The sequence below is a fragment of the Dromaius novaehollandiae genome, chromosome 1 (genome assembly GCF_036370855.1).
Source record: "Dromaius novaehollandiae isolate bDroNov1 chromosome 1, bDroNov1.hap1, whole genome shotgun sequence".
NCBI lineage: Eukaryota > Metazoa > Chordata > Aves > Casuariiformes > Dromaiidae > Dromaius > Dromaius novaehollandiae.
The window spans coordinates 191,255,580-191,274,985 of record NC_088098.1 but is presented as its reverse complement, the minus strand read 5'-3'; the positions used below and the strand labels follow the sequence as shown (position 1 = coordinate 191,274,985).

General features: G+C 37.7%; 1 protein-coding gene across 2 annotated transcripts; it reads left to right on the top strand.

Moving 5' to 3' along the window:
• The first annotated feature begins 5,194 nt into the window (after nt 1-5,194).
• UFM1 (ubiquitin fold modifier 1) lies at nt 5,195-18,115 on the top strand. Of its 2 annotated transcripts, XM_064504909.1 has the most exons (7): nt 5,195-5,422; nt 5,498-5,554; nt 5,816-5,873; nt 12,040-12,079; nt 12,496-12,528; nt 16,009-16,056; nt 16,258-18,115. In XM_064504909.1, coding segments are annotated over exons 1-7 (306 nt in total). In that variant the 5' UTR covers nt 5,195-5,420; the 3' UTR covers nt 16,326-18,115. The 2 variants fall into 2 exon arrangements, with proteins under 2 accessions (XP_064360979.1, XP_025964190.1); XM_026108405.2 differs by lacking the exon at nt 16,009-16,056 and having other exon boundaries at nt 5,215-5,422.
• Nucleotides 18,116-19,406: the final 1,291 nt, after the last annotated feature.

The window sequence follows — 19,406 nt, the reverse complement described above, 5'->3', positions numbered from 1 at the left end:
CAGAAGATCAATTCCTGTGTTGATACAGTTACCCATACTATTGAATACACATGTAAAATAAAGCTTCTAAAGTCTAGAGACCTAAAATTATGGTTTTTTGTATGACTAATATGACATCCTTGTAGGATTTTCTCTTTTTGACAGACTACTTTTGTAAAATATTTGTGAGACAGATGAGAGAACTGTAGTAGGTTTAAATTATTATTTTGTTAAGAAAGTTATGAAAGTGTGTTAAATTGTATAATTACTAAAATTATACAACATTAAACTCTTGCATTCCTAAAGTATTATAATCTTTCTCTTTGGCTCAACAACTCTTTTTAAATGTATGCCTGTACTTGATAGAGAAGCCACTCTTTTTATAGAAAGTCACTGACCACTGCCTGGTACCTAATAGAAAATTGTTTTTGTCTCACATGGGTTGCAAGTCCATGAAGGTAGCCTTGGAATACAGAAATGTTGGCAAAGATGAGAAAGGGGCACAAAGTCTGATTTTCTATGTTCTGTGGCAGAAATGCCCCAGAGATCATGCAATTGCTACAATGCAGGAAACAATGCAATTATGCTATTGTTTCCTTTCTGAAGGGCTGAATTTCCTACAGAAAGTTCCCAGCAGAGCAACAGGGAGCAGAAGCCAGCTAACAAAGAAGATGACTTAGCCAGACTCTGTAGCTGAGAAAATGTCTCTGCCTGCTGGCAAGAGCCACAAGTCAGAGTTACCATCGATGAGCTTGACCTGGAACAGGCGGGAGAGCCGAGAAACACATTGCCCCACTGAGCCAAAGGAGAGTTAATGGGGTGTATCCATCAGAGGAGATCCTAGTCCTCTGACTGTAGGAAGTCGTTTCAAGAGGAAACGCTATCTTGTGTTTCACTACTGACAAAAGGGGAAGATTGTGTTGCCTCCTCCAGCTGCCAACCACAGCCATTCCACTTCCTCTGCCACATCAGCCCTGGCATTCATCAAACCTTTTACTGAGCTGATTCAATGCTCTGAGCCAGCAGGAAAATGCCCACGTCTTTTGCTGATTTGAATTGCTTCACAGGTGGATCCAGCGAGCGACACGGCCAGTGCAAGCTGAACTGCAGGCAGGAGGCCAGGAACAGAGAATGGGGCAGATGTGAGGAGAAAAACAGGACCTCTCCTTTTCTCATGGTGGTTAGAATTGCTCAGCCCATCTGGTGATACCGCAGCCTCACTGAGAGCAGACAGAATGGGACTATTATCCCTGTACTTAGTAGGGAAGTAGTTGGTTGGCAAAACACTGAGTTTCCCTTGTCTTCCTCTCTCCTTCCTGTAAGACTTTGTCTTGCAATACTTGTTTAATTCATTGTTTGTGACCATAGAAGAAAAGTTTCCTGAGTGCCAAGATTTAATTCTCTGAGTATGTGCTCAAAGGCTTAACTCAGTGCTGTTTCAGTAAAGATTCTTGGAAGTTAAATGTTCCTTATTCAGTCAAAAGCTAACAACATTAAGGGTACATTTCACATGCAAGAGATACTGCATTGCATTTTTAAAACTTTCAGTTGAAATATTTCCATAAAGTTCTTAGGGCACATACATGTGTGGTAATCTTCCTCTGCATGGGTGCTTGTTTTGTAGCATAAAAGATGCTGTTCTTTAATTGGCACATGCACTCATTAATGTTAGAAACACATGTAAGGGTTCAAAGCCAACCTATTTTGGACATGCTGTGAGCTTCAGAAACATGGGAAATGTTTTTTAAAAATCAAAACATTGCAGCTTAATTTTTATGACCAGATTCTGAACTGTGGCCACGTTTACTTGTTGCTGGATGAATATGGAGTGTGTTGTGATTCCTAGTTCTGCAGCCTGCATCACAGGGCTCCTCCAATTTAATACTCACCAGTATAAGGTATCTTAGAGACTATTATAAGGGATGATAAGAAAAGAGGCAAGAGGAGAGCACAGGCTTGAAAAAACTGCTTCAAACACATTTCTCCAGTGTATTGTACTCTACATTATCTTTAACTTCTCTGGAAGTGGGTAGAAAATACTATCAAAGACTACTTTTACTCCTGCATTTTATGTAAATAAAATAATTATGGTAGTTATGACAACTCAAACATTTTTAATTAAGAAATTGGATTCAGGCCACAAGTATCTAGTATCTACTGCCTCTGTACAGGATGTCAACCTGTAACTGCCCAGGAAAAGAACCAGCAAAACACCCCCCCCCCCCCCCCAAAAAAAAAAAAAAAGTTTGTAATTTCACATGTTCCACCTTATTTCAAGAAAAAGAGTTTCTTCTCTTTCTAGAACAATTTTACCCTTCAATATGAAAAAAAGCTTGTCATCATACTGCTCAGGAAGTTAAACAGTGATCAACAGACCTCATTAAGGCAAAAGTGTTGTACTTTTTAAATTCTATTTCCTTTGCTACTGTTCTGTTTATTGCCCCTTTCAACACAATTAAACTAGGTCCAGGTAGGTGGCTATCTATACATTACAGGTGTGTGAGAAGAATAGCTTCTCTGTATTGTAATACTTTTCTCTCCTGCAATGCTATTTACAAGGATTACTCTGAAGTGCTGTCAGAGGCATTTCAGCTCACCAGTCACATCTTAGCATTCAGAGGGATATATTTTGTTATTTCCTGATTTTTACATATTTTCTGACTGAAAAGCTTTCTGTTTTACTAATGTGTTTACAAATTGCCAAAGTTCCCATTTGTTTTAATTGCTCAAATTGTCATTCTAATTGTCAGCTACACAGCTAGAAAAGCAAAAGCTATGTCTCATTGCTATCACACAACATATTTAAGTGTGGATAAGAGCTGTAGGGAACACAATTGAATAAATAACCCCAGCCTCTTCCCTGGTTTCACTCATGTAGGGGAAAGAGGAGAGGCTTTGTTGGAAATGGATATTTCTGGAGTTGAGGAGAATTTTGTTGTGTATAAATCCATTAGTGAAAAACAGTCACCTCTAACCCATCCCTGATTTGTTTCCACATGGGAGAGCAAGTGCCGTCAACTCTCCCAGCCGACACAGAAAAATCATACACATTTTGCCTCTTTATTCAGTGTAAATTCTCAGAAAAATAACAACCCTGATAGCCTTCTGAAAAGGTTTAGACAGTGTGGTGAAATTATAAATTTCCAGCACCAGCCATGTTTTATTTCTATGTAAACACTTCAAATCCCGAACTTAATCTTCAATGCCCTCTGAAGTTTCCAGCTAACAAAGATACCATCCCGCTCTTGATGCCTGCTCCATGTTAAGCTGATTTAAGGTGGAATGCAATAGTACTGCTACCCAGATGTGCTTCCTCATGTCTTTCCTTATGCCGGCTCAGAAAGCTAAACAGATGAAAACTACCTAAAAGGAAATATTATTTTTTTTCTGCCAAATCAGTAATTCTCTGAATTGACTCTCCACCTGGTCACGGGAGTGCTGGTTCCTATGCATAGCGGAGGACAGGACTACATGGCCAGAAGGCAGGACTACCACCGCCTGGATTTAGGTTGTTCTTAGCAGCATTATGGCACACATATACTCAAAATGTCTTTAAGCAAGTCAACTTTGGTACTAGAAGCAGTCCAGCTTCAGCTTGGAGCTTTGGGTCCAGCGGTTCAGAGGGAAAGTTCTTAGGGTGAAAGGCAAGTAATGAAGTTCTACAAGGATCAGTCTTTTATTTCATATTTGCATTAATGAGCTTGGCACACAAAACAGCAATGCATTAATGAAAGCTGCAGATGACTCAGAGTTTTATAAACCCAAGGCATAATAACATCACACAAAAATAACTATCTGATTTTGGAGAGGGCAAGAATAAAAATGGAATAACATTTAGCTTTACAAGTGCAAGGTTACGCTTTCAGAGATGACTTAATTATTTTTAACTTAACGTGTGCTCTCTTTATTTAGAAGCAGGGCGATGAAAAAGCTCTGAGATCACTAATGGATTACAAAACGAGGATGCACCACTAATGTAATGCAGTTGTGAAAGATAAATTTGGCGAAATAAAAGTAAATACAGAAAACACTGGGAAATAGTAATGCCATCATACAAGTTGCTAGTGAGTTGCTCTTTCTTGTTCCTTTTTGGAAAAGCTCAGTTCTGACTATGTCCAAATCAGAGCAACAGAGGGGTGAAAAACTAAATTTCATAACTGAGCATTACGCCAGTCCTTAGATAAGAAACTGGTGACTCCAGTGTGTCAGTTGCCTCTTCTACTGTTATTTCTTCTACTACCTTATTCCCTAATGAGACCCCAACCGATGTAGACATGTCAAAGTGCTTCCCATGATCAGTCTGGCAAGTGTGAAGTGATAACAAGCAGCTCAGTCCACAGTGAAAGCTGTCTTTCCTATAGAAGGTAGAGGCTGGGGGAAAAATAATACCAGTCTGGCCAAGCATTTTTTCCAGAATAATAATACTTATAATACCAACAACTGGAAATTTGGTCCTTATCTGTTTCAACAGAAGAACAAGCCTAAAAAAACCCATTAAAAATACCCTTTGTGGCTTGCTACTCCCTCTTCATTTCTGTGCAATCTTATTTAGTCTTCAGAAGAAATTAGCTTGTGAAAAGCCAAAGCCAAGCAAAATGGGAATTTTTTTTCGCCCATTAGAGTATCCATCACTATCCAAAAACATCTAAACAAAAACTCAGCGCTTAGCCCTCCCCCACCCCCATGGCAAGCAACATGTGAACAGCTGGATTTTGAGTGGAGCTGGTGCTTTATTTGCTTCTGTGTTTCCCTGGGTAGCTTTGACGAGCACCCGTGGGACATCTGGGATTTGTTTTGTGACATACTCGAACCCCAAGGAACCAGCCCGAACGACGAACCCCCCACGTCACACGTGCACATGTATATACATATGCGTGCTTATATACACACACTTCTCATATACATACAGGCACACACAAGTCCTATTCAAACCCAGCATTCCTTTTTTCGCTTTTATTGAAAAGAGAGGTGATTCGGCCCTTTTTAAAGGTTCCCCGCCAGCCGGCGCAGCCCCCCACCGCCGCCCTGGCTCGACCGCGGCCGCTGCCCCTCGGGGCCGCTTACTTCACACCGCGACGCCGGCGGAAGCGCGAGGCCCCGCGCCTGCGCCCTGACTCCTCGCCGCCGCAGGCCGCGGAGCGGCTCGCGCAAAGGCCTCGTTAGAAATCGTATCCCCATGCACCGAGGCACCTCCTCCCCGCCGCGGCCCCCCCCCCCCCGCGTTCCTGCGGCGCCGGGACAGGACACCCTCTCTCTGTGCCCCGCAGTGGTCGGGAGCGCTTTTTCTCGTTTTCCCCTTTGCTCAGGCGCGGCGCGGGCAGCCCGGCGGGTGGGCACGGCGCGAAGGCCCCGTCGCGCGGCTGTCGGGGCTGACGTGTCGGTGGGGAGCGGCGGCGGCGGCGGCGGCGGCTCGGCCAGGCCTGGCCTGGCGCGGCAGGACCATGTGAGTGACGGGGCCACGACGCCCCTGCCCCTTCCCCTGCCCTCCCGCGCCTCTCACGCTGTGCTCTCCCCGCAGGTCGAAGGTTACCTTCAAAGTGACGCTCACCTCGGACCCGCGGCTGCCCTACAAAGTGTGAGTGCGGCGAGGAGGGCCGCGCCGCGGGGTGGGGGGGGGCTCGGGCAAACAGGCGGCAGCGCAAGCGTGAGCTCGCGGGCCCTGCGGGCCGTGGCCGTTCCGTGCCGCAGCCGCCTCCGCCGTGCTTTGCCGTGAAGGGGAAGGGCGGCCTTCTTCGCCTGTGTGAAGTGAAATATAGCTTTACGTTGTTGTTTGAAGTAGTTTGCAGTGCAGCTTAGTAGTCACGTGATACATATTCACTTAAATTGTCATTTTCAGGTTGAGCGTGCCTGAAAGTACGCCTTTCACAGCTGTCCTGAAGTTTGCTGCGGAAGAAGTAAGTAGAGAATGGCGACATTGTTTTTTAACTCTTTCAGTATTTCTGAAAATGAGAACTTTTCACTAGAAAAATACAGTGGTTACTTCAGCATAAAGTATGCTGTTGTTAGATATGTGTGGATACAAGCATTACTGATATCTGCGTGAACCTACCAAATCTTCCAGAATCCAAAATCTGGCAGTTCTTACACAATTTACATATGTCAACAGCAGATGTAGACAGACATTCAGTTTTTCTTTGTAATTAAACTAAACAATTTTACATTAGCACAGAAACCTGGGATAGTGAACACAGATAAGTAAAACACTTACTGAAGGTTTAATATTTTAAGTAACTTTTGTAGACTATTCAGAATATTCCTAAAAATTACTCAGGAAATTTTTAAGTTCTTCTCACATACAGCTCTAGTAGGCTCCAATTATGCAAAGCATATAATTTCTGATTATAGAAGGCATTGAGATTAGGCACTTGGGGTGGGTTCAAAACAAGAATTAAATAAGATCTGCATACCATATTCTTGGCGTCTCTGTGTTTGATCTTTCACATGGAATCCAAAATCGAGTTCCTAAATTGCCTGTAAAGTGTGCTTGAAGAGACATATTCTGTTTGTTTCAGGTTGAATGTACAAAGGTTGAGAGATGTTCATGTAGGGCTAAATAGTAAAAATCGCTCAAAAGCACAGTTGTTTTTATTGTTTAGTTGGCAAAAAGTTTTAACAGAGTCTGTACCTTCACTCTCTGTTTTCTTAAGATAAGTATGTAAAATCTTGGGATATTTAAAGTCTAATTTGTTAAAGCAGTGAAATTGTAGTATATACCTTAAAAAGACATTTGCTGGTTTAATTGCCTTTTTTTTTTTACTGTGGGTTTTGACATTATATTTTATGGTCTAAACTAATGCAGCTATATCAGTCAATTAAGTTTACTTCATTCTCTGTGTGAGACTCATTTTAATACCATAGTCTACAAGCAGCTTAAGCTGCTGTAAGGTGTCATATCCTCCAAAAGCAACCCTGGCTCTTGCTTTCTTCTGTTCTGTCACCCGTTTGAGCATGCCAGCATAAGAATGCATACTGCCACATAGAGACCCAGTTTGGAGAAACAGTGTGAGTTAAACCTTTTTTCTTGCTGGATTAATCTTCACACGCATTTTTTTCTCTGATCTGGAATCGTGCCTTAGATGCTGGATGTTAATGGGTGGTATGAGGGAACAAGGAAGACTGGGGTGAGACTGAGCAGCTTGAGATACCAGAGGTGAGGGGACACTTCTCCTGGTGGGAGAGTTGCTGTCAAACCTGTTAACTTCATCTTATAAAACTGCAACATTACAGTCGGTGATGTGGTTCTCTGTGAAGTGGATTTAGAGAGGGATTATTTAAATATTCATATTTAATAAAACATTTCTTTAGTTGACATGAATATTTTGAGTGTCCATGGGACCCCAGAGGACTATGGATCAGCCCATTTTTATAGAATAATTGTAGATGTTTTTTGGATGCTTGAAAGAAAAATGGAGAATGTGTGATGGAATGGAAAAGAGCCTGTTATTGTTAGTGCTCACTTGTGTAATTGCATTAAATGCATATAGGTGGGGTTTTTTGGTTGGTTGGTTGGTTGGGTTTTTTTTAGGAAACTACAAAGAATGCCCCCCCCCCCCCCCCAAAAAAAACAGTGTTAAAGCACTTAGGCTTTTGTATCAGCTTGTGTTAGTCATAAATATAAATTAATGAAACAAACATATAATTGATTTTTTCAGAATATAATGCTGGTTTTAGTTGTCATTGCTGATGTGTTACTGAAGCTTTTTACATGTCTGTGAGACAAGGCAGGACAAAATGCTTTGTAAACAGAAGGGCAAAAAAACATTCTTAGCTTCATTCTGGGGGAAGAGTGTACTTTATGTAATTTTTAATTCAAGCCCTTTATTGTCTCTGAATCTGGTGTTGAAAGGAAGGAGAAAGAATTTCTGTCTTTCTACATGTTTCATGTTCCTTCAGCAGAATTTCTGTCTTTCTACATGTTTCATGTTCCTTCAGCTGAATAGTTTGGCATTAACTTATCATACCACATCATGATCCAGAACACAGTTTCACAGCATCTTGTACAAAACATATAGAGAAAGGTTGATATCATAGCCTGGATTTGGAGCAAAGATGTTTGTTAGTTGGTCTTCAGGCTAAGAGGACTGACAGTGTCCTGAGTGTCTAGAGCTCGGGGGGCAAAGTACGACTTAATCTTGGGAGCTTTTGGCTGTTAAGCCTTAGCAAACTTCTATTAACTTCTTTTTCAGAGTCTTATAGTTTGTCCAAATTTCAGAGTCTTACAGTTTTCAAATCAGAATTTCTCTGGAACAGTAGAACTTTAGCTATGATGTAGAATGTTCATACTGTATTTCACGTTTCAATCGCAGTGGTTTGGATGGTTACAGTTTTCTCCAAGAAAAGTTTTCTGAATTATTTTCATTGAGCAAAACAATATGTATTCCTTCAGTCTTTTTTTGGAAATGCATGAAAAGCATAACAAAGATCTTTCTATCATCTCCAGCTTGTCATATAACATGTGAAAGTTCAATGTACCCAACTGAAAGTTTGCACAGTTGGAAATGAAAGAAAACTGTATTAGATATGGGAGGCTCTCAGGAACTTTTATAGTTTGTAGCAGTCTCAGCCCTTCCCAGCTTACGTATTTGAATATGTTTGTGTAATGCAAATTTAATTCTTTCTTTGAGTTCTTTTTTTTCCGTGTGTCTTACAGACTATATAAAAATGTTCATTGAAATACAGAGTATAGGGAACACTGTTCTTTTCAGTTTGTATCTATTTATAGATTTCTTCACAATTGTCACAATATATTGTGGCAGTGTTGATGTTTTCTTTTAGAATTTGTGGTACCTATTGGTGGTTTTTTTTTTTATTTACCTATCAGTTATTTAGTACATATTCCCTGAGTATACATTTGCGCAATACTTAATTCCACAAATGTAAGAGAGGTTTTTATTACCAAAATTGTCATCAATTTCCAGTAAATAAAGTTGAATCTTATTGCCTCATAAATATACATGTTTTTAAAACTATTATTTTTTATTTTAATGTCATTGTTGATTGATTGGTGCTAAAATGCTGTATTTTAATACACTTTTCTGCTTTTATTGCTCCAAAAGAAGATGAATTTATTGCTGTAGGAGATTTTTATCATCTTTTTAAAAAGAAAGGGATATAATTGCTGGCATAAGATTGTCCTCTTTTACTTATAATTTGATTGTAGATATTGACAAATGTATTTCCTAGCACTGCAGGAAGTAGCCTCAGTTATTGATTCATAAGCCTTTTGAAGTGGACATAAGCTCTTTTTAAAAATGTGCGAGTTTGGGTTTTTTACTTGTTACCTGTTCTGATTTCAGAGCCAGCCAGGGATTATAAGCTAAATATGGTATTTCTTTGCCAGTTGAGCATCCATTTAACTTCCTATCATAAAAAGCTTATGCGTTTTCAGCGTTGGAAATGTATGCTTAGCAAGCACAGGAAGGATTTTCTATTTAAGGTCAAAAAAAATATTAGGCATGTAGTAGTAAATCATGTTGCACCCAAATTATGTGTGATTGTTTCTAGTGGTAGTTTCCATTTGTATGTTATACTTGTGATCTTTCTCACTGTAGCGAATACATAGCCAACAACTGAATGTAGTAAACACTATTGTTGTTTGGCGCAGTATTTTGGACTAAAATAAGTGTTTCATCCTCTTTTAATACTGTATCTTATGAAACAATAAGCATATCTTAACTACTGGATCTTTGACTGTTTTCCTGGATGACTGCCACACAGTTCTCATGTGCACCTAGAGTGACTGCATCAGATATGTTCTCCTCCTGAAAAGCAAAATGGCACAAAATGAGTGCAAATGTCCATTCTTCTGCTGTGAATGATCCATCCCTTTCATGCATTGTCGTATATCAAAAGAGATGGAGGAAAAAATGAGCAGAGGCACTCAACATTCTAGAAATTACTTGGGGTTTCTGTCGGATGAGGTAGGATGAAAGATAATGGTATCACCTATTTACATTAGAAACCTGTTTGTTGAAAAATAACTAAAGTATTAAATTAACCAAATGTTTGCTAGCTTGTTTGGGGTTTTCTTTGCATTTTATTCCTTTACTTTTTGAACTGGAGATGAACTCATTCCAGAAAACAGGATTTAATATGATTGACATTAATAATACCTCAGTGTTCAAACCTTATAAACTTATTTTCTCCTGTTATGTAATAAAATCTGTTAAAAGATTGTTGCTAAGTCAAGAAACCCGAAGTTAGTGATTTTTAGAATGAAGGCTTTATCTTTCTTCAGTGTATGATATGTATGCATTAGCTATTATGAGATAGCATGTTATTTTTTATGTTCTTACTGTTAAATATGTAGCCCCTATTTTATCAAGTTCATTATTCAATTCTTGGTCAGAAAACGGATTTATTACTTTCTTCATAGACCTTTCTACAATGACACTGGTAACTAATTTATGATCATCTTTTTGCCAATATTAATGTTTTCATTCTAGCCTGCAAGATGAGAGAGTGACATTATATACCTGTTGTGGATAAAAAGCTAAGAGAGATTAAGTGAAAAGGTTTCTTCTGATTTTGTATGTCTGGAGATTTTAAAAAAAAAAAAAAAAACTGTTTTCCAATAGGCTAAGAATTAAGTACTGCATTCAAGCACAGTTACCATAAGCTTTAGATATTGTGAATGCAAAGAGTTTCTGCAGATCAGACCTCAAAATCTTTAGTTGAGCAATCAGAAAATGAGGAAAGCAGTTAATGACTATCATTGAAAAGTATGGCTTAAGCGACATGCTTAGCAGATGGGAGAACTCTGCACATCTTCCTGGGAAACATTTAGTAACTCCTTAGTTAACTCCTTTTTCTTATGCAACATAGAGAGGAGGATGCACAGATACTTGCTGATTGCTGAGACATCAGCCTGTTACCTTAGAGGCTTTTCATTGTGCTACGTAAAAAAAATGTGAAGGAGCAACCTCTGGTCCTCAGACCAAGTGGCACTGATTAACTTGCACCCAGACTGCTTACCCTTCTATTCTGACTGGTCTTGTCCATAGTACAGAGGGCAGTATTTTTCTCTGGGCTCAATTTGGCTCTCTCTAGTACTAAGACATCATTATTTTTGGCTTCCTCATCCCAGTTCAGATCTTCTGAAATAATTTGAAGCTTGTGTGCAATGCAGCCCCACCTGAGTAGGGCTCATACTGTGAAACTCACTGCATATGATGCATATGGGGAGAGGGGTAGCGTGAAGACACATGATGGTAGTTGAGGGTACGGAGCCTGCTCAGGCTGGCGTCAGAAACCTGATGAGGGAGCCAGATGGGATGCAGTCCTATTAGTGCTTCCTCTGCCTTTCCAGCAGATCCCGGAATGAACTCTTTCCCCGTAACTTTGGCTAGGGTTTGTCTTGGAAAGATGCAGTTGGAGAGGTCCAAACAGAGCCAAGGAGAAAAACAGGAAATTGGTTAAAATTATCCAAGATTAGCTCAAGTTAATTCTAGCTAACTCTCCTCTGTCCACAGTCAGGGCAACAGGAAGTTCTCATTGTGATGATCTTTGTGATGGCAATGGATGCTACTAAGTACTCACAGAATTGATTTTGTATGATGAAAGATATTCTCTCAATGCAGATTCTGTTTTTACAGCAGATAAATCTTTTTCCCTCAAACATGTAATGTTCTTGCATTAACTTTTGGTTTTGCAAATGCTTATATATGTCAAGAGTGCTCAAGTGTAAAGTCTGTATGCATATGAGGATATACATGTGTTTCAGGTTTAAGATTTTATGTTGCTCAGTTTTATTCCAGGAGATTTTGGCATCTGCATTCTTAGCCTTCTCTCTACGTAGTACTTGTTCACAGTGTTTGACATAACAGGTACACTTTCCAGAAGTTCATTTCTGTTTTTTCAGTTGCTCCTTTGTATATAGCATGATCAAAGCTAGTTTTTCTTAACTTTGGGAATACTTAACTTTATATTTTGTCTAATGAATAAAAATATTTTTTTTTTACCCAAACCAACTAAAATTATAATTAGTTTGAGTATTCCCCCTATATTTTCAACTTTAATTATGTCTCTTATGTTATTTTGTTCTACTGTTATTTCCTTTAGTTCAAAGTTCCTGCAGCAACAAGTGCCATTATAACAAATGGTAAGAGTATAATTTTTATATTGTACTTCCAGTTAAGAGATACTGATAAAAGCAGAAACATCTTTTCTTTTACAAACTGTACAGAGTGCAAACTGGACATGATATTGCATCATTATTTATACTGCTTGTGCAAGGGATTAAACCGCTAATATTATTAATTTGAGTGATTTTTGTCCTAGCATATGACTTGGGTTTTCTTTGCTGAAGTTTTCTTGTCAGCACTTTAATGAGACTGGTTTTCATTATAGGAAATAGCTACTCAAAGGACTGATGTAATTAATTATATAGGTTATTGTTTAGCATGTTGTATTTTTGAGCTGTCAGTTTAGTATAACAAACTGTCCTGATGTTTGTTTTTTCTTTCCCTTCTATTTCTCCCCTTCCCCTCACCAATAAAAAATTTAATTATTTTCTAGATGGAATAGGAATAAACCCTGCACAGACAGCAGGTAAGCTGTTATTTATGGAGACCGATATTAAAAAGCTCAATTATTTTTCTTTAAAATTAATTCATGGCAGTCCGGATTGTTGTATTGTATATTTTAAGCTTTGATTTCTCAAATGGGGGAAGTATTACCCAGTAATTGGAAACTATAGTCAGTGTTGTGTATAATATGTTAATTCCGTATAATTATTGTTCAACATTTGGTTATTTGAGTCTCTGAAAGAAAAAGGCATTTGTGATCTTCAGACCTTAGTTATTCAGTGCAGTTGTAAAATAGCATACTAAAATAGCAAGAACTAGCCATATTCTTTTTACCCCCTATACCTAGTCCAGTAGTATTTGGTACTTCAGCAATCCTGAAAAGGCACATTTAAATACTCAGTGCAGGATCGATGGGTAGCATGTTTTCAAAACAAGAAGAGCATTCTCGTGTGTAGCTCTCTTGTTCTCGTCAAGAAGTTGCTAGATGAGGAACCTGTGACTTACATGTGGAGGCCTGCCATGAGTCAAGAGGTTGCTTCTGTCACAGAGAAGTATAAAACCTTGGCCCATCACCTCCTGGATTGTGTGGATACCTAGTACCGATTTTGAATGGTACTGGTAGTAGTCCAGAAAGTCTTCTGTTGACCAGACTTGTTTTTTAAAAGTTACACTGTAAATTCATTTTGAAATTATCATGGTAATATGTAATCTAACCATGACCCACTTGAGACATAAGTTATGGTGGGATGGAATATCTTGTTGGGGAAAAAATGGTGATAACTTTCTACTAAGATGTAATAAAAATGGCTTTGGTGTTTCTCGAACACAGTCATCCTGCTTGTGAATATTCCTGCTTGTAAATGTGATCAACAGTTAATGGAGACTTTCTTGCCACTTCTTTGTTGTTTGCATGGAGTCTCTGCCAGGTCTCGTTCCTTTGTGCCCTATGTGTCTGCCAGACATTATCTATTTTTTTGGACCTAAAAAGAAAATCAGAAAGTGAGGTATTATCAGTGTACTTAGCAATGAAAGATAAATAATATAAAGTAAAACCCTGTAGAGCATATAAGAAGAGCAGTTGCTTGACACTGGCTTTGGGAACTTCTTGGAGATGTAAAAAGATCCACTTGAGTGTAGTGACCTAATTCTGAGGTCTGTGGTTCTGTCGACAATATCTGAAAATCAAGATCAAGTGAGCTTTTGCCCTTTTGTTCCACAGGGGTTTCTGTCCTGCTGGAGCTCACCTTAGGACACCTGCTTTTTGGTTTGACAGGTGTACTGCCCCAGTCAGTTTCCCCACATGACACTGTCCCCATCGTGATCAAGTGTTTTAAAAACAAATGATAAAGAAATAGATGATAATAATATAGATTATGTACTTGATCATCACCATCCTGCAAGGCCACATCTTTACATGACCATTCAAGGACACTTAAGCAACTGACTAACTGATTTGCCTAAGTTAAAGCATGCTTATGCAATTTCTTCTCTTCCCCAAAAGCATACTCTCATTTTGTATTATGGAGCCCAAGATAGTTGCAGCTTAATGCTTTGAAGCAAATGGAGCTAGAACTACTTTACTCCTGAATGAAAGCACCCAAATGGCAGTTCAGTGTGCGTCAAGTTACGCTCATTGAATTCACATCTCCAGTTGACTAGCTTTAGCTCTCCAAAGTGCTGGTAAATGTTGAGGAATTGTACTACAGAACAGATCAGGTAAATCAAAAGCATCTAGGTGTAAAATATTTTTCACCACAATCTTACCTGCAAGTGGAAAACTAGACACATGGACTTTTAAATGTAGAAGGTACCATTGCCCTGGCACTGCTGTGTGGTGTTGCCCATAAACTGGGGGAGAAGGGCGAGGGAACAAATCAACCCAGGACTTACTATAGTGATGAGTATATTCATCCTTAGATTACAAGTGCATGTGGTAATTTAGATACAACATCATATTCAGCCATATTAGTTACTGTCCCAGAAACTTGGTGTGAAACTTGCATTTTAAACACTTTTTTTGTTTCTTAAGGTTCTTGTAGATTGAGCAGTCATTTTAGTCTTCAAAAGCTTCCCAAAATAAGAAGATACAGGAATAAAATCTTAAAAATCCTTGTAGATTTCAAAGTTTTGTGCTGTTCCGTTATTTCATGACCTTTCTGAGCAAAAGTAATGCTTCATTCCTCAATTTCATTCTTCCCATGTGATTCTGCAAAACAGGGGAAATGAAAGCTGAAAAAGCAAGGTTTAACACTTAATTCCTGTACAGTATTGATTTCACTTTGAAAGCCTCGGTAGTTCAGGGAATAGTATGCCATAACTTTAATAAAACCACTGTGATCTTAATGATGGAAATGCACTGAGAGGTGAACTGTTGTCTGTGTGAGATGTATCTGTGGCCTGTTTTAAAATTTTAGAATTTTACAGTGGACATTGTAACACAGATACTTTTCATCTAGGTTAGTAAGCTTAGTTCTCTGGCTTGCCAGAAACAGATTTTGTGAGGGATTTGTGTTCGAGCCCTAATGGGCTTGAACAGTCTCTTCAATATGTGGTTTTAGGAGAACTCTAAAAAAAGAAATATCTTGTGATGATATTCCTTGACTGGATTTTCTAATCCTCGTTATGTTGAGTAAGTAGAATAGTGTTGGTCCTGATCCATGTGTCAGAAATGTGAAGTTTGAAAAAAGGGGAGTTTTGTTCCACTATATTAATAAATTAAACAAATGTTAAATATCGTAATCTTTGTTATGAAAGCACTATGCATCCATGAAATGGGGTGTTTGGGAGAGAGAAATGATGGTTCTATTTTTACAAGACAACATGGAGATGAATGGGTATAGGTAGATATTATTAAAACTCAGTATTGTAGACATCCATATAGTATGTTTTATGTAATAACATAAAGCTATTGTAATAACAGTATGAAGTTAATTTAAAAAGTATAACTCATACATTAATTAAATAATGCATCACATGTTTAACAGTGTGGTTTCATTTTCAAATGTTACACATTTAATAGAAGAAAATAGCATTTAATGACAATCCTGAATACATGCGCAAAATTTTCTAGAGCTGTAGGTTTTAGATACTTCTAACTTCTGTACCTTCCCTTCCTGAAAAGGCTATCATGATTAGGACTATACAGTAACAAGTCCAAGAATTATTCATGCCATAGTAAGACTGACATGTTTTGAACAACAGCGGAGCCTTTCTAAAAGGCAGGTACAGCTGTGGTTCTGAAATTAGAAGCAGATGAGAGTTCAACCACAGAGAGAATTAAGAATGAGTATATTCATGAATGACTTAAATAATTATGGAGAAGTAAAACTTGATTTCCTGGTCTTGAAATTATTATAACGTGAGCAAAATCAGGTATATTCAAGTATAGAACTGCAAAGTTTGAAAGACCAGAGCTTATAAGCTTATAATGTAAGACTCTGGGTCTGATATTTTTACTTATGAGATTGGGTTTGGTACTTTTATTTACTTTACTTCTCTCCAGAGAATTCAAGAAGAGTTCTTTGGAGGGAGGAGATACAGAAGGGACAAGGTAAAATTCTGTGAGAACATAATACATTTCTGATATATTGGAGAAATTACTACAAAGATGTTAAACACTGACCTCATGATATTATTGTCCTTTAAACGTGTATGCCTTTTGCGGTAACATTTTTCCTGAAAGGCTTTTATTTAATATATGTGTATCCTGTCTAACTTAGGCATGACCAACTTTCTTTCTTTCTTTGTTTAGGAAATGTATTTCTAAAGCATGGTTCAGATCTACGGATTATTCCCAGAGATCGAGTTGGGAGTTCTTAACAACTACTGAAAGCTTTGGAATAAGTGACATTACCATGCAGCCAAGTTGTATTTATTTTGGAACTCAGCTAATGAATTGGCCTTCTTAAAGCTATCAAAAATGACTCCCTAGGGTTTGATCTTTCTTTAAATAGAGATAAGGTTTCACTGTCTTGTTTAAAATGTATTAAATCATACACTCATTCTTGTTTGACAAGTAGAAGAATGGGCTGGTTCCATGTTACTTTCTTGAATGAAAGATGGACCTCTCCAAAAGTGTTACTGAAACCAGAAGGGCAAGCCCACAACCACGATCAAGAGATCTAAAATATTCTGTATTTTGAGCCTACTCGGTGGAAAGGAGAGATGTTTATGATTTTGCTACAAAGAAATTGTTCTTTACTGAGTGCTAAACATTTTTTCTCTAAACCATGATACATACTCCCACATTCAGAAGAACAGTTTGTCCCATGTTCTAATATTTAGCTCAAATAGAAGGGAAATTTCGGGGATTTATTACTGAAATAAGTGAATAGCTGCCAAATGTTCCAAAGTAATTGTAAGATGCTGAAGTTATTTTAGATAAAGGAAAATACAGAGATATCTGTGTTAAAATTTCATTTGACATTTAGTGAAGTTAAATTAAACACAGTTTCAGAGAATTTGAGATCCGATCTCCTCAAATGAAGTGCCATCAGCTGAAAAGGGTTGCATCATAATTTGGGAATATATACGTATTGGTCAAATATGTCATTCCTTTTTCAGTAAACTAATTCTTTTTCTTTGTAAAAGTCTTGTTTTGTTACTGTGTGTTACAAGGGAACCATGTAAAATTCACAGAAATGTTTGTGTTCAGGTAAAGTACTTGTTTATAAATTGCCTGAGGTAAACTCTCAAATGTGTATTTTAATTAGAGAAATTAATACTGCTGTTTTTTTTGGACTAGTAATATTATTTTGTAATTTAATATATTTGGCAAAATCTTACTCTGTTGCATTTTGTGTCTTATTGAGATTGTTACAAATATAACTGTCCTGTGCAATAATCATGTTCCAAAAGGATATTCAGATAATAGTGGCAGATGTTATAGAAGTACAAAATGCCTTTCTGAGTTGGCATGAAGTAAGCACATAGAGGAAAACTCTTCTGAAAGTGATATTTGAGAATAAACATTTTCCAACTCTAAAACTTAATTGTAAAATTCTGGGTTTTCCTTTACTTCAATAAATGATATGAACAAAAAGAAAGTTGAAGCTGTTTGTTCCTTTGTCATTTTCTTAGTTAGATTTTGACAACAAATGAAAAACTCTGTCCTCTGACCTTTTAATCAACAAGTGACAGTCAATTTGAGATTCATTTCAAGCGGAAAGATTCTTATTACATGGAATTCTACAGAACACTGATTTTAAGGGCAGAGTTCATAGTTTCTATTAAGGTAATGCCACTGTATAATTAGAATGAACAAGATTAATTGCTTCTAATTACTGTCTGCAAAATTATTGGCTGAATACCTGAAAAAAACACCTGGTACTAGAATATAACAAATAGGAAGTTTCCTTTCCTGTCTAAAGATGCAGTAAAGTTTTAGAAAGGCTATCATGGTTAAACACAATTTGAAACTGAGATAATTTGATGTTTATGTAGAAGAAGGCTGAGTAAAATAATTTCAAATGATGACTAATATTTACTACACTTATTTAGGTAATAACACTGATATCATAAAGTATTTGACATTTTGTGTTGTAAGTTTTTATATATATTTATATATATATAAAAAACATAAAAAGGAACAATAAATAATCTTTGTAGTACTTTGTGCGCATTATGTGTTTCTGTCACTATGGATTCTAAAATCTAAACATATCTTTCCTATTTGGTAAAGCAGCTTGTTATCAGTCGTAAAATGTACTTAGTAAGATGCTTGTAAATTGTTTTGATATTGGTAAGCTTTTTTTGTTAGGTATCAGTCATATTTGACATGTAATATAGGAAGAACATCAGTGTAGACCAAGCTTTCTAGGGCTTAGGAATCTTAATAAATTATCAAAAGAATGTTGTATTCCCAAACTTTATCTAACCAAACTTTAAGTCATGCTTTGGAAATCAACTTTACCTGGAATTGATATCAACTTTGACTCTGATTAGAACCTGACTGATGTTAAGTGAAAGACCTCCTTTGTCTTTAATCAGCTTTGTCGCTCCTTTGGTGAAGATGTGAAGTCAATTTGGAGTGGGTTTGTCCCCCCCATATTTTACATATCAAAATGATGGCTCTTTTATGTTAAAAAGCTATTCCATGAAGAGGAATTTTTGTAGACTCCTAGACTATTGATGTGAAAAAATCTCAGCAAAACTTTAGAAGAGCTGTAATTATTCTTTTGATTTATAAAATGTTCTAAGAGAACTAAATCTATTATTTGACAGAATTTGAAGAAATTGCAGAAATTTATCTAGGAAGGAAGCACAGTGATCTGACGTAATACAGAAGAACTAGAATAGTTAAAAAAGGTCCTGACAACAGTTCTGTCAGTAGCATCTGGTTTCTTGTTTGTAGTCCCAAGCCACAAAATCCAACTTTATTCAGTGTTGGAGTTTAAAAGGCCATTTTCCTCTCTTGTTGCTAATTAGTAACTGTGAAAATTGTTGACAACAGGTCTCAAAGTTCATAATTTTTTTTCGTGTTTAGATTGATGGTGAAAACCCACCTCCCATTGCTGGTTCAGTGATAAAAAGTGCAGTTGGAGTGAGAAGGAGCTGTGCCAGTATGACTGCAGAATGTTTGTGGATTCTGAAGGTGCCGGGGGCACAGGAGCCTTTGCAGGGCAGCGTGCAGTTAGCGTCAAATAAAGCGGTTTAATGGGGCAGTAGAAAAACTAAATCCTGCAGTCATCTTAGTAGTGCTGTGGAGGCTGCATTTCTGCAATACTGGGTGAGTTCCAAGCTCCAGCTGAGTAAAATTGACTTCATGTGCAATATGTAGTGCTCAGATTTAAATACTGTACACCTAACTAACTTTACATCTCAATAGTGAATTTCAACCACCGTTCCTACTGCTGAAACGTAGCTAGAGGGGAGTATTTGCAAAGGCTAATGTTATCCTTG

What these genes read in the sequence shown, in the direction of transcription:
- UFM1 (XM_064504909.1), top strand. An exon ending in AAACCCTGCACAGACAGCAG is followed by an intron (nt 12,529 to 16,008) that starts GTAAGCTGTTAT and finishes ACTTCTCTCCAG; the next exon opens with AGAATTCAAGAAGAGTTCTT. An exon ending in GGAGATACAGAAGGGACAAG is followed by an intron (nt 16,057 to 16,257) that starts GTAAAATTCTGT and finishes TTCTTTGTTTAG; the next exon opens with GAAATGTATTTCTAAAGCAT.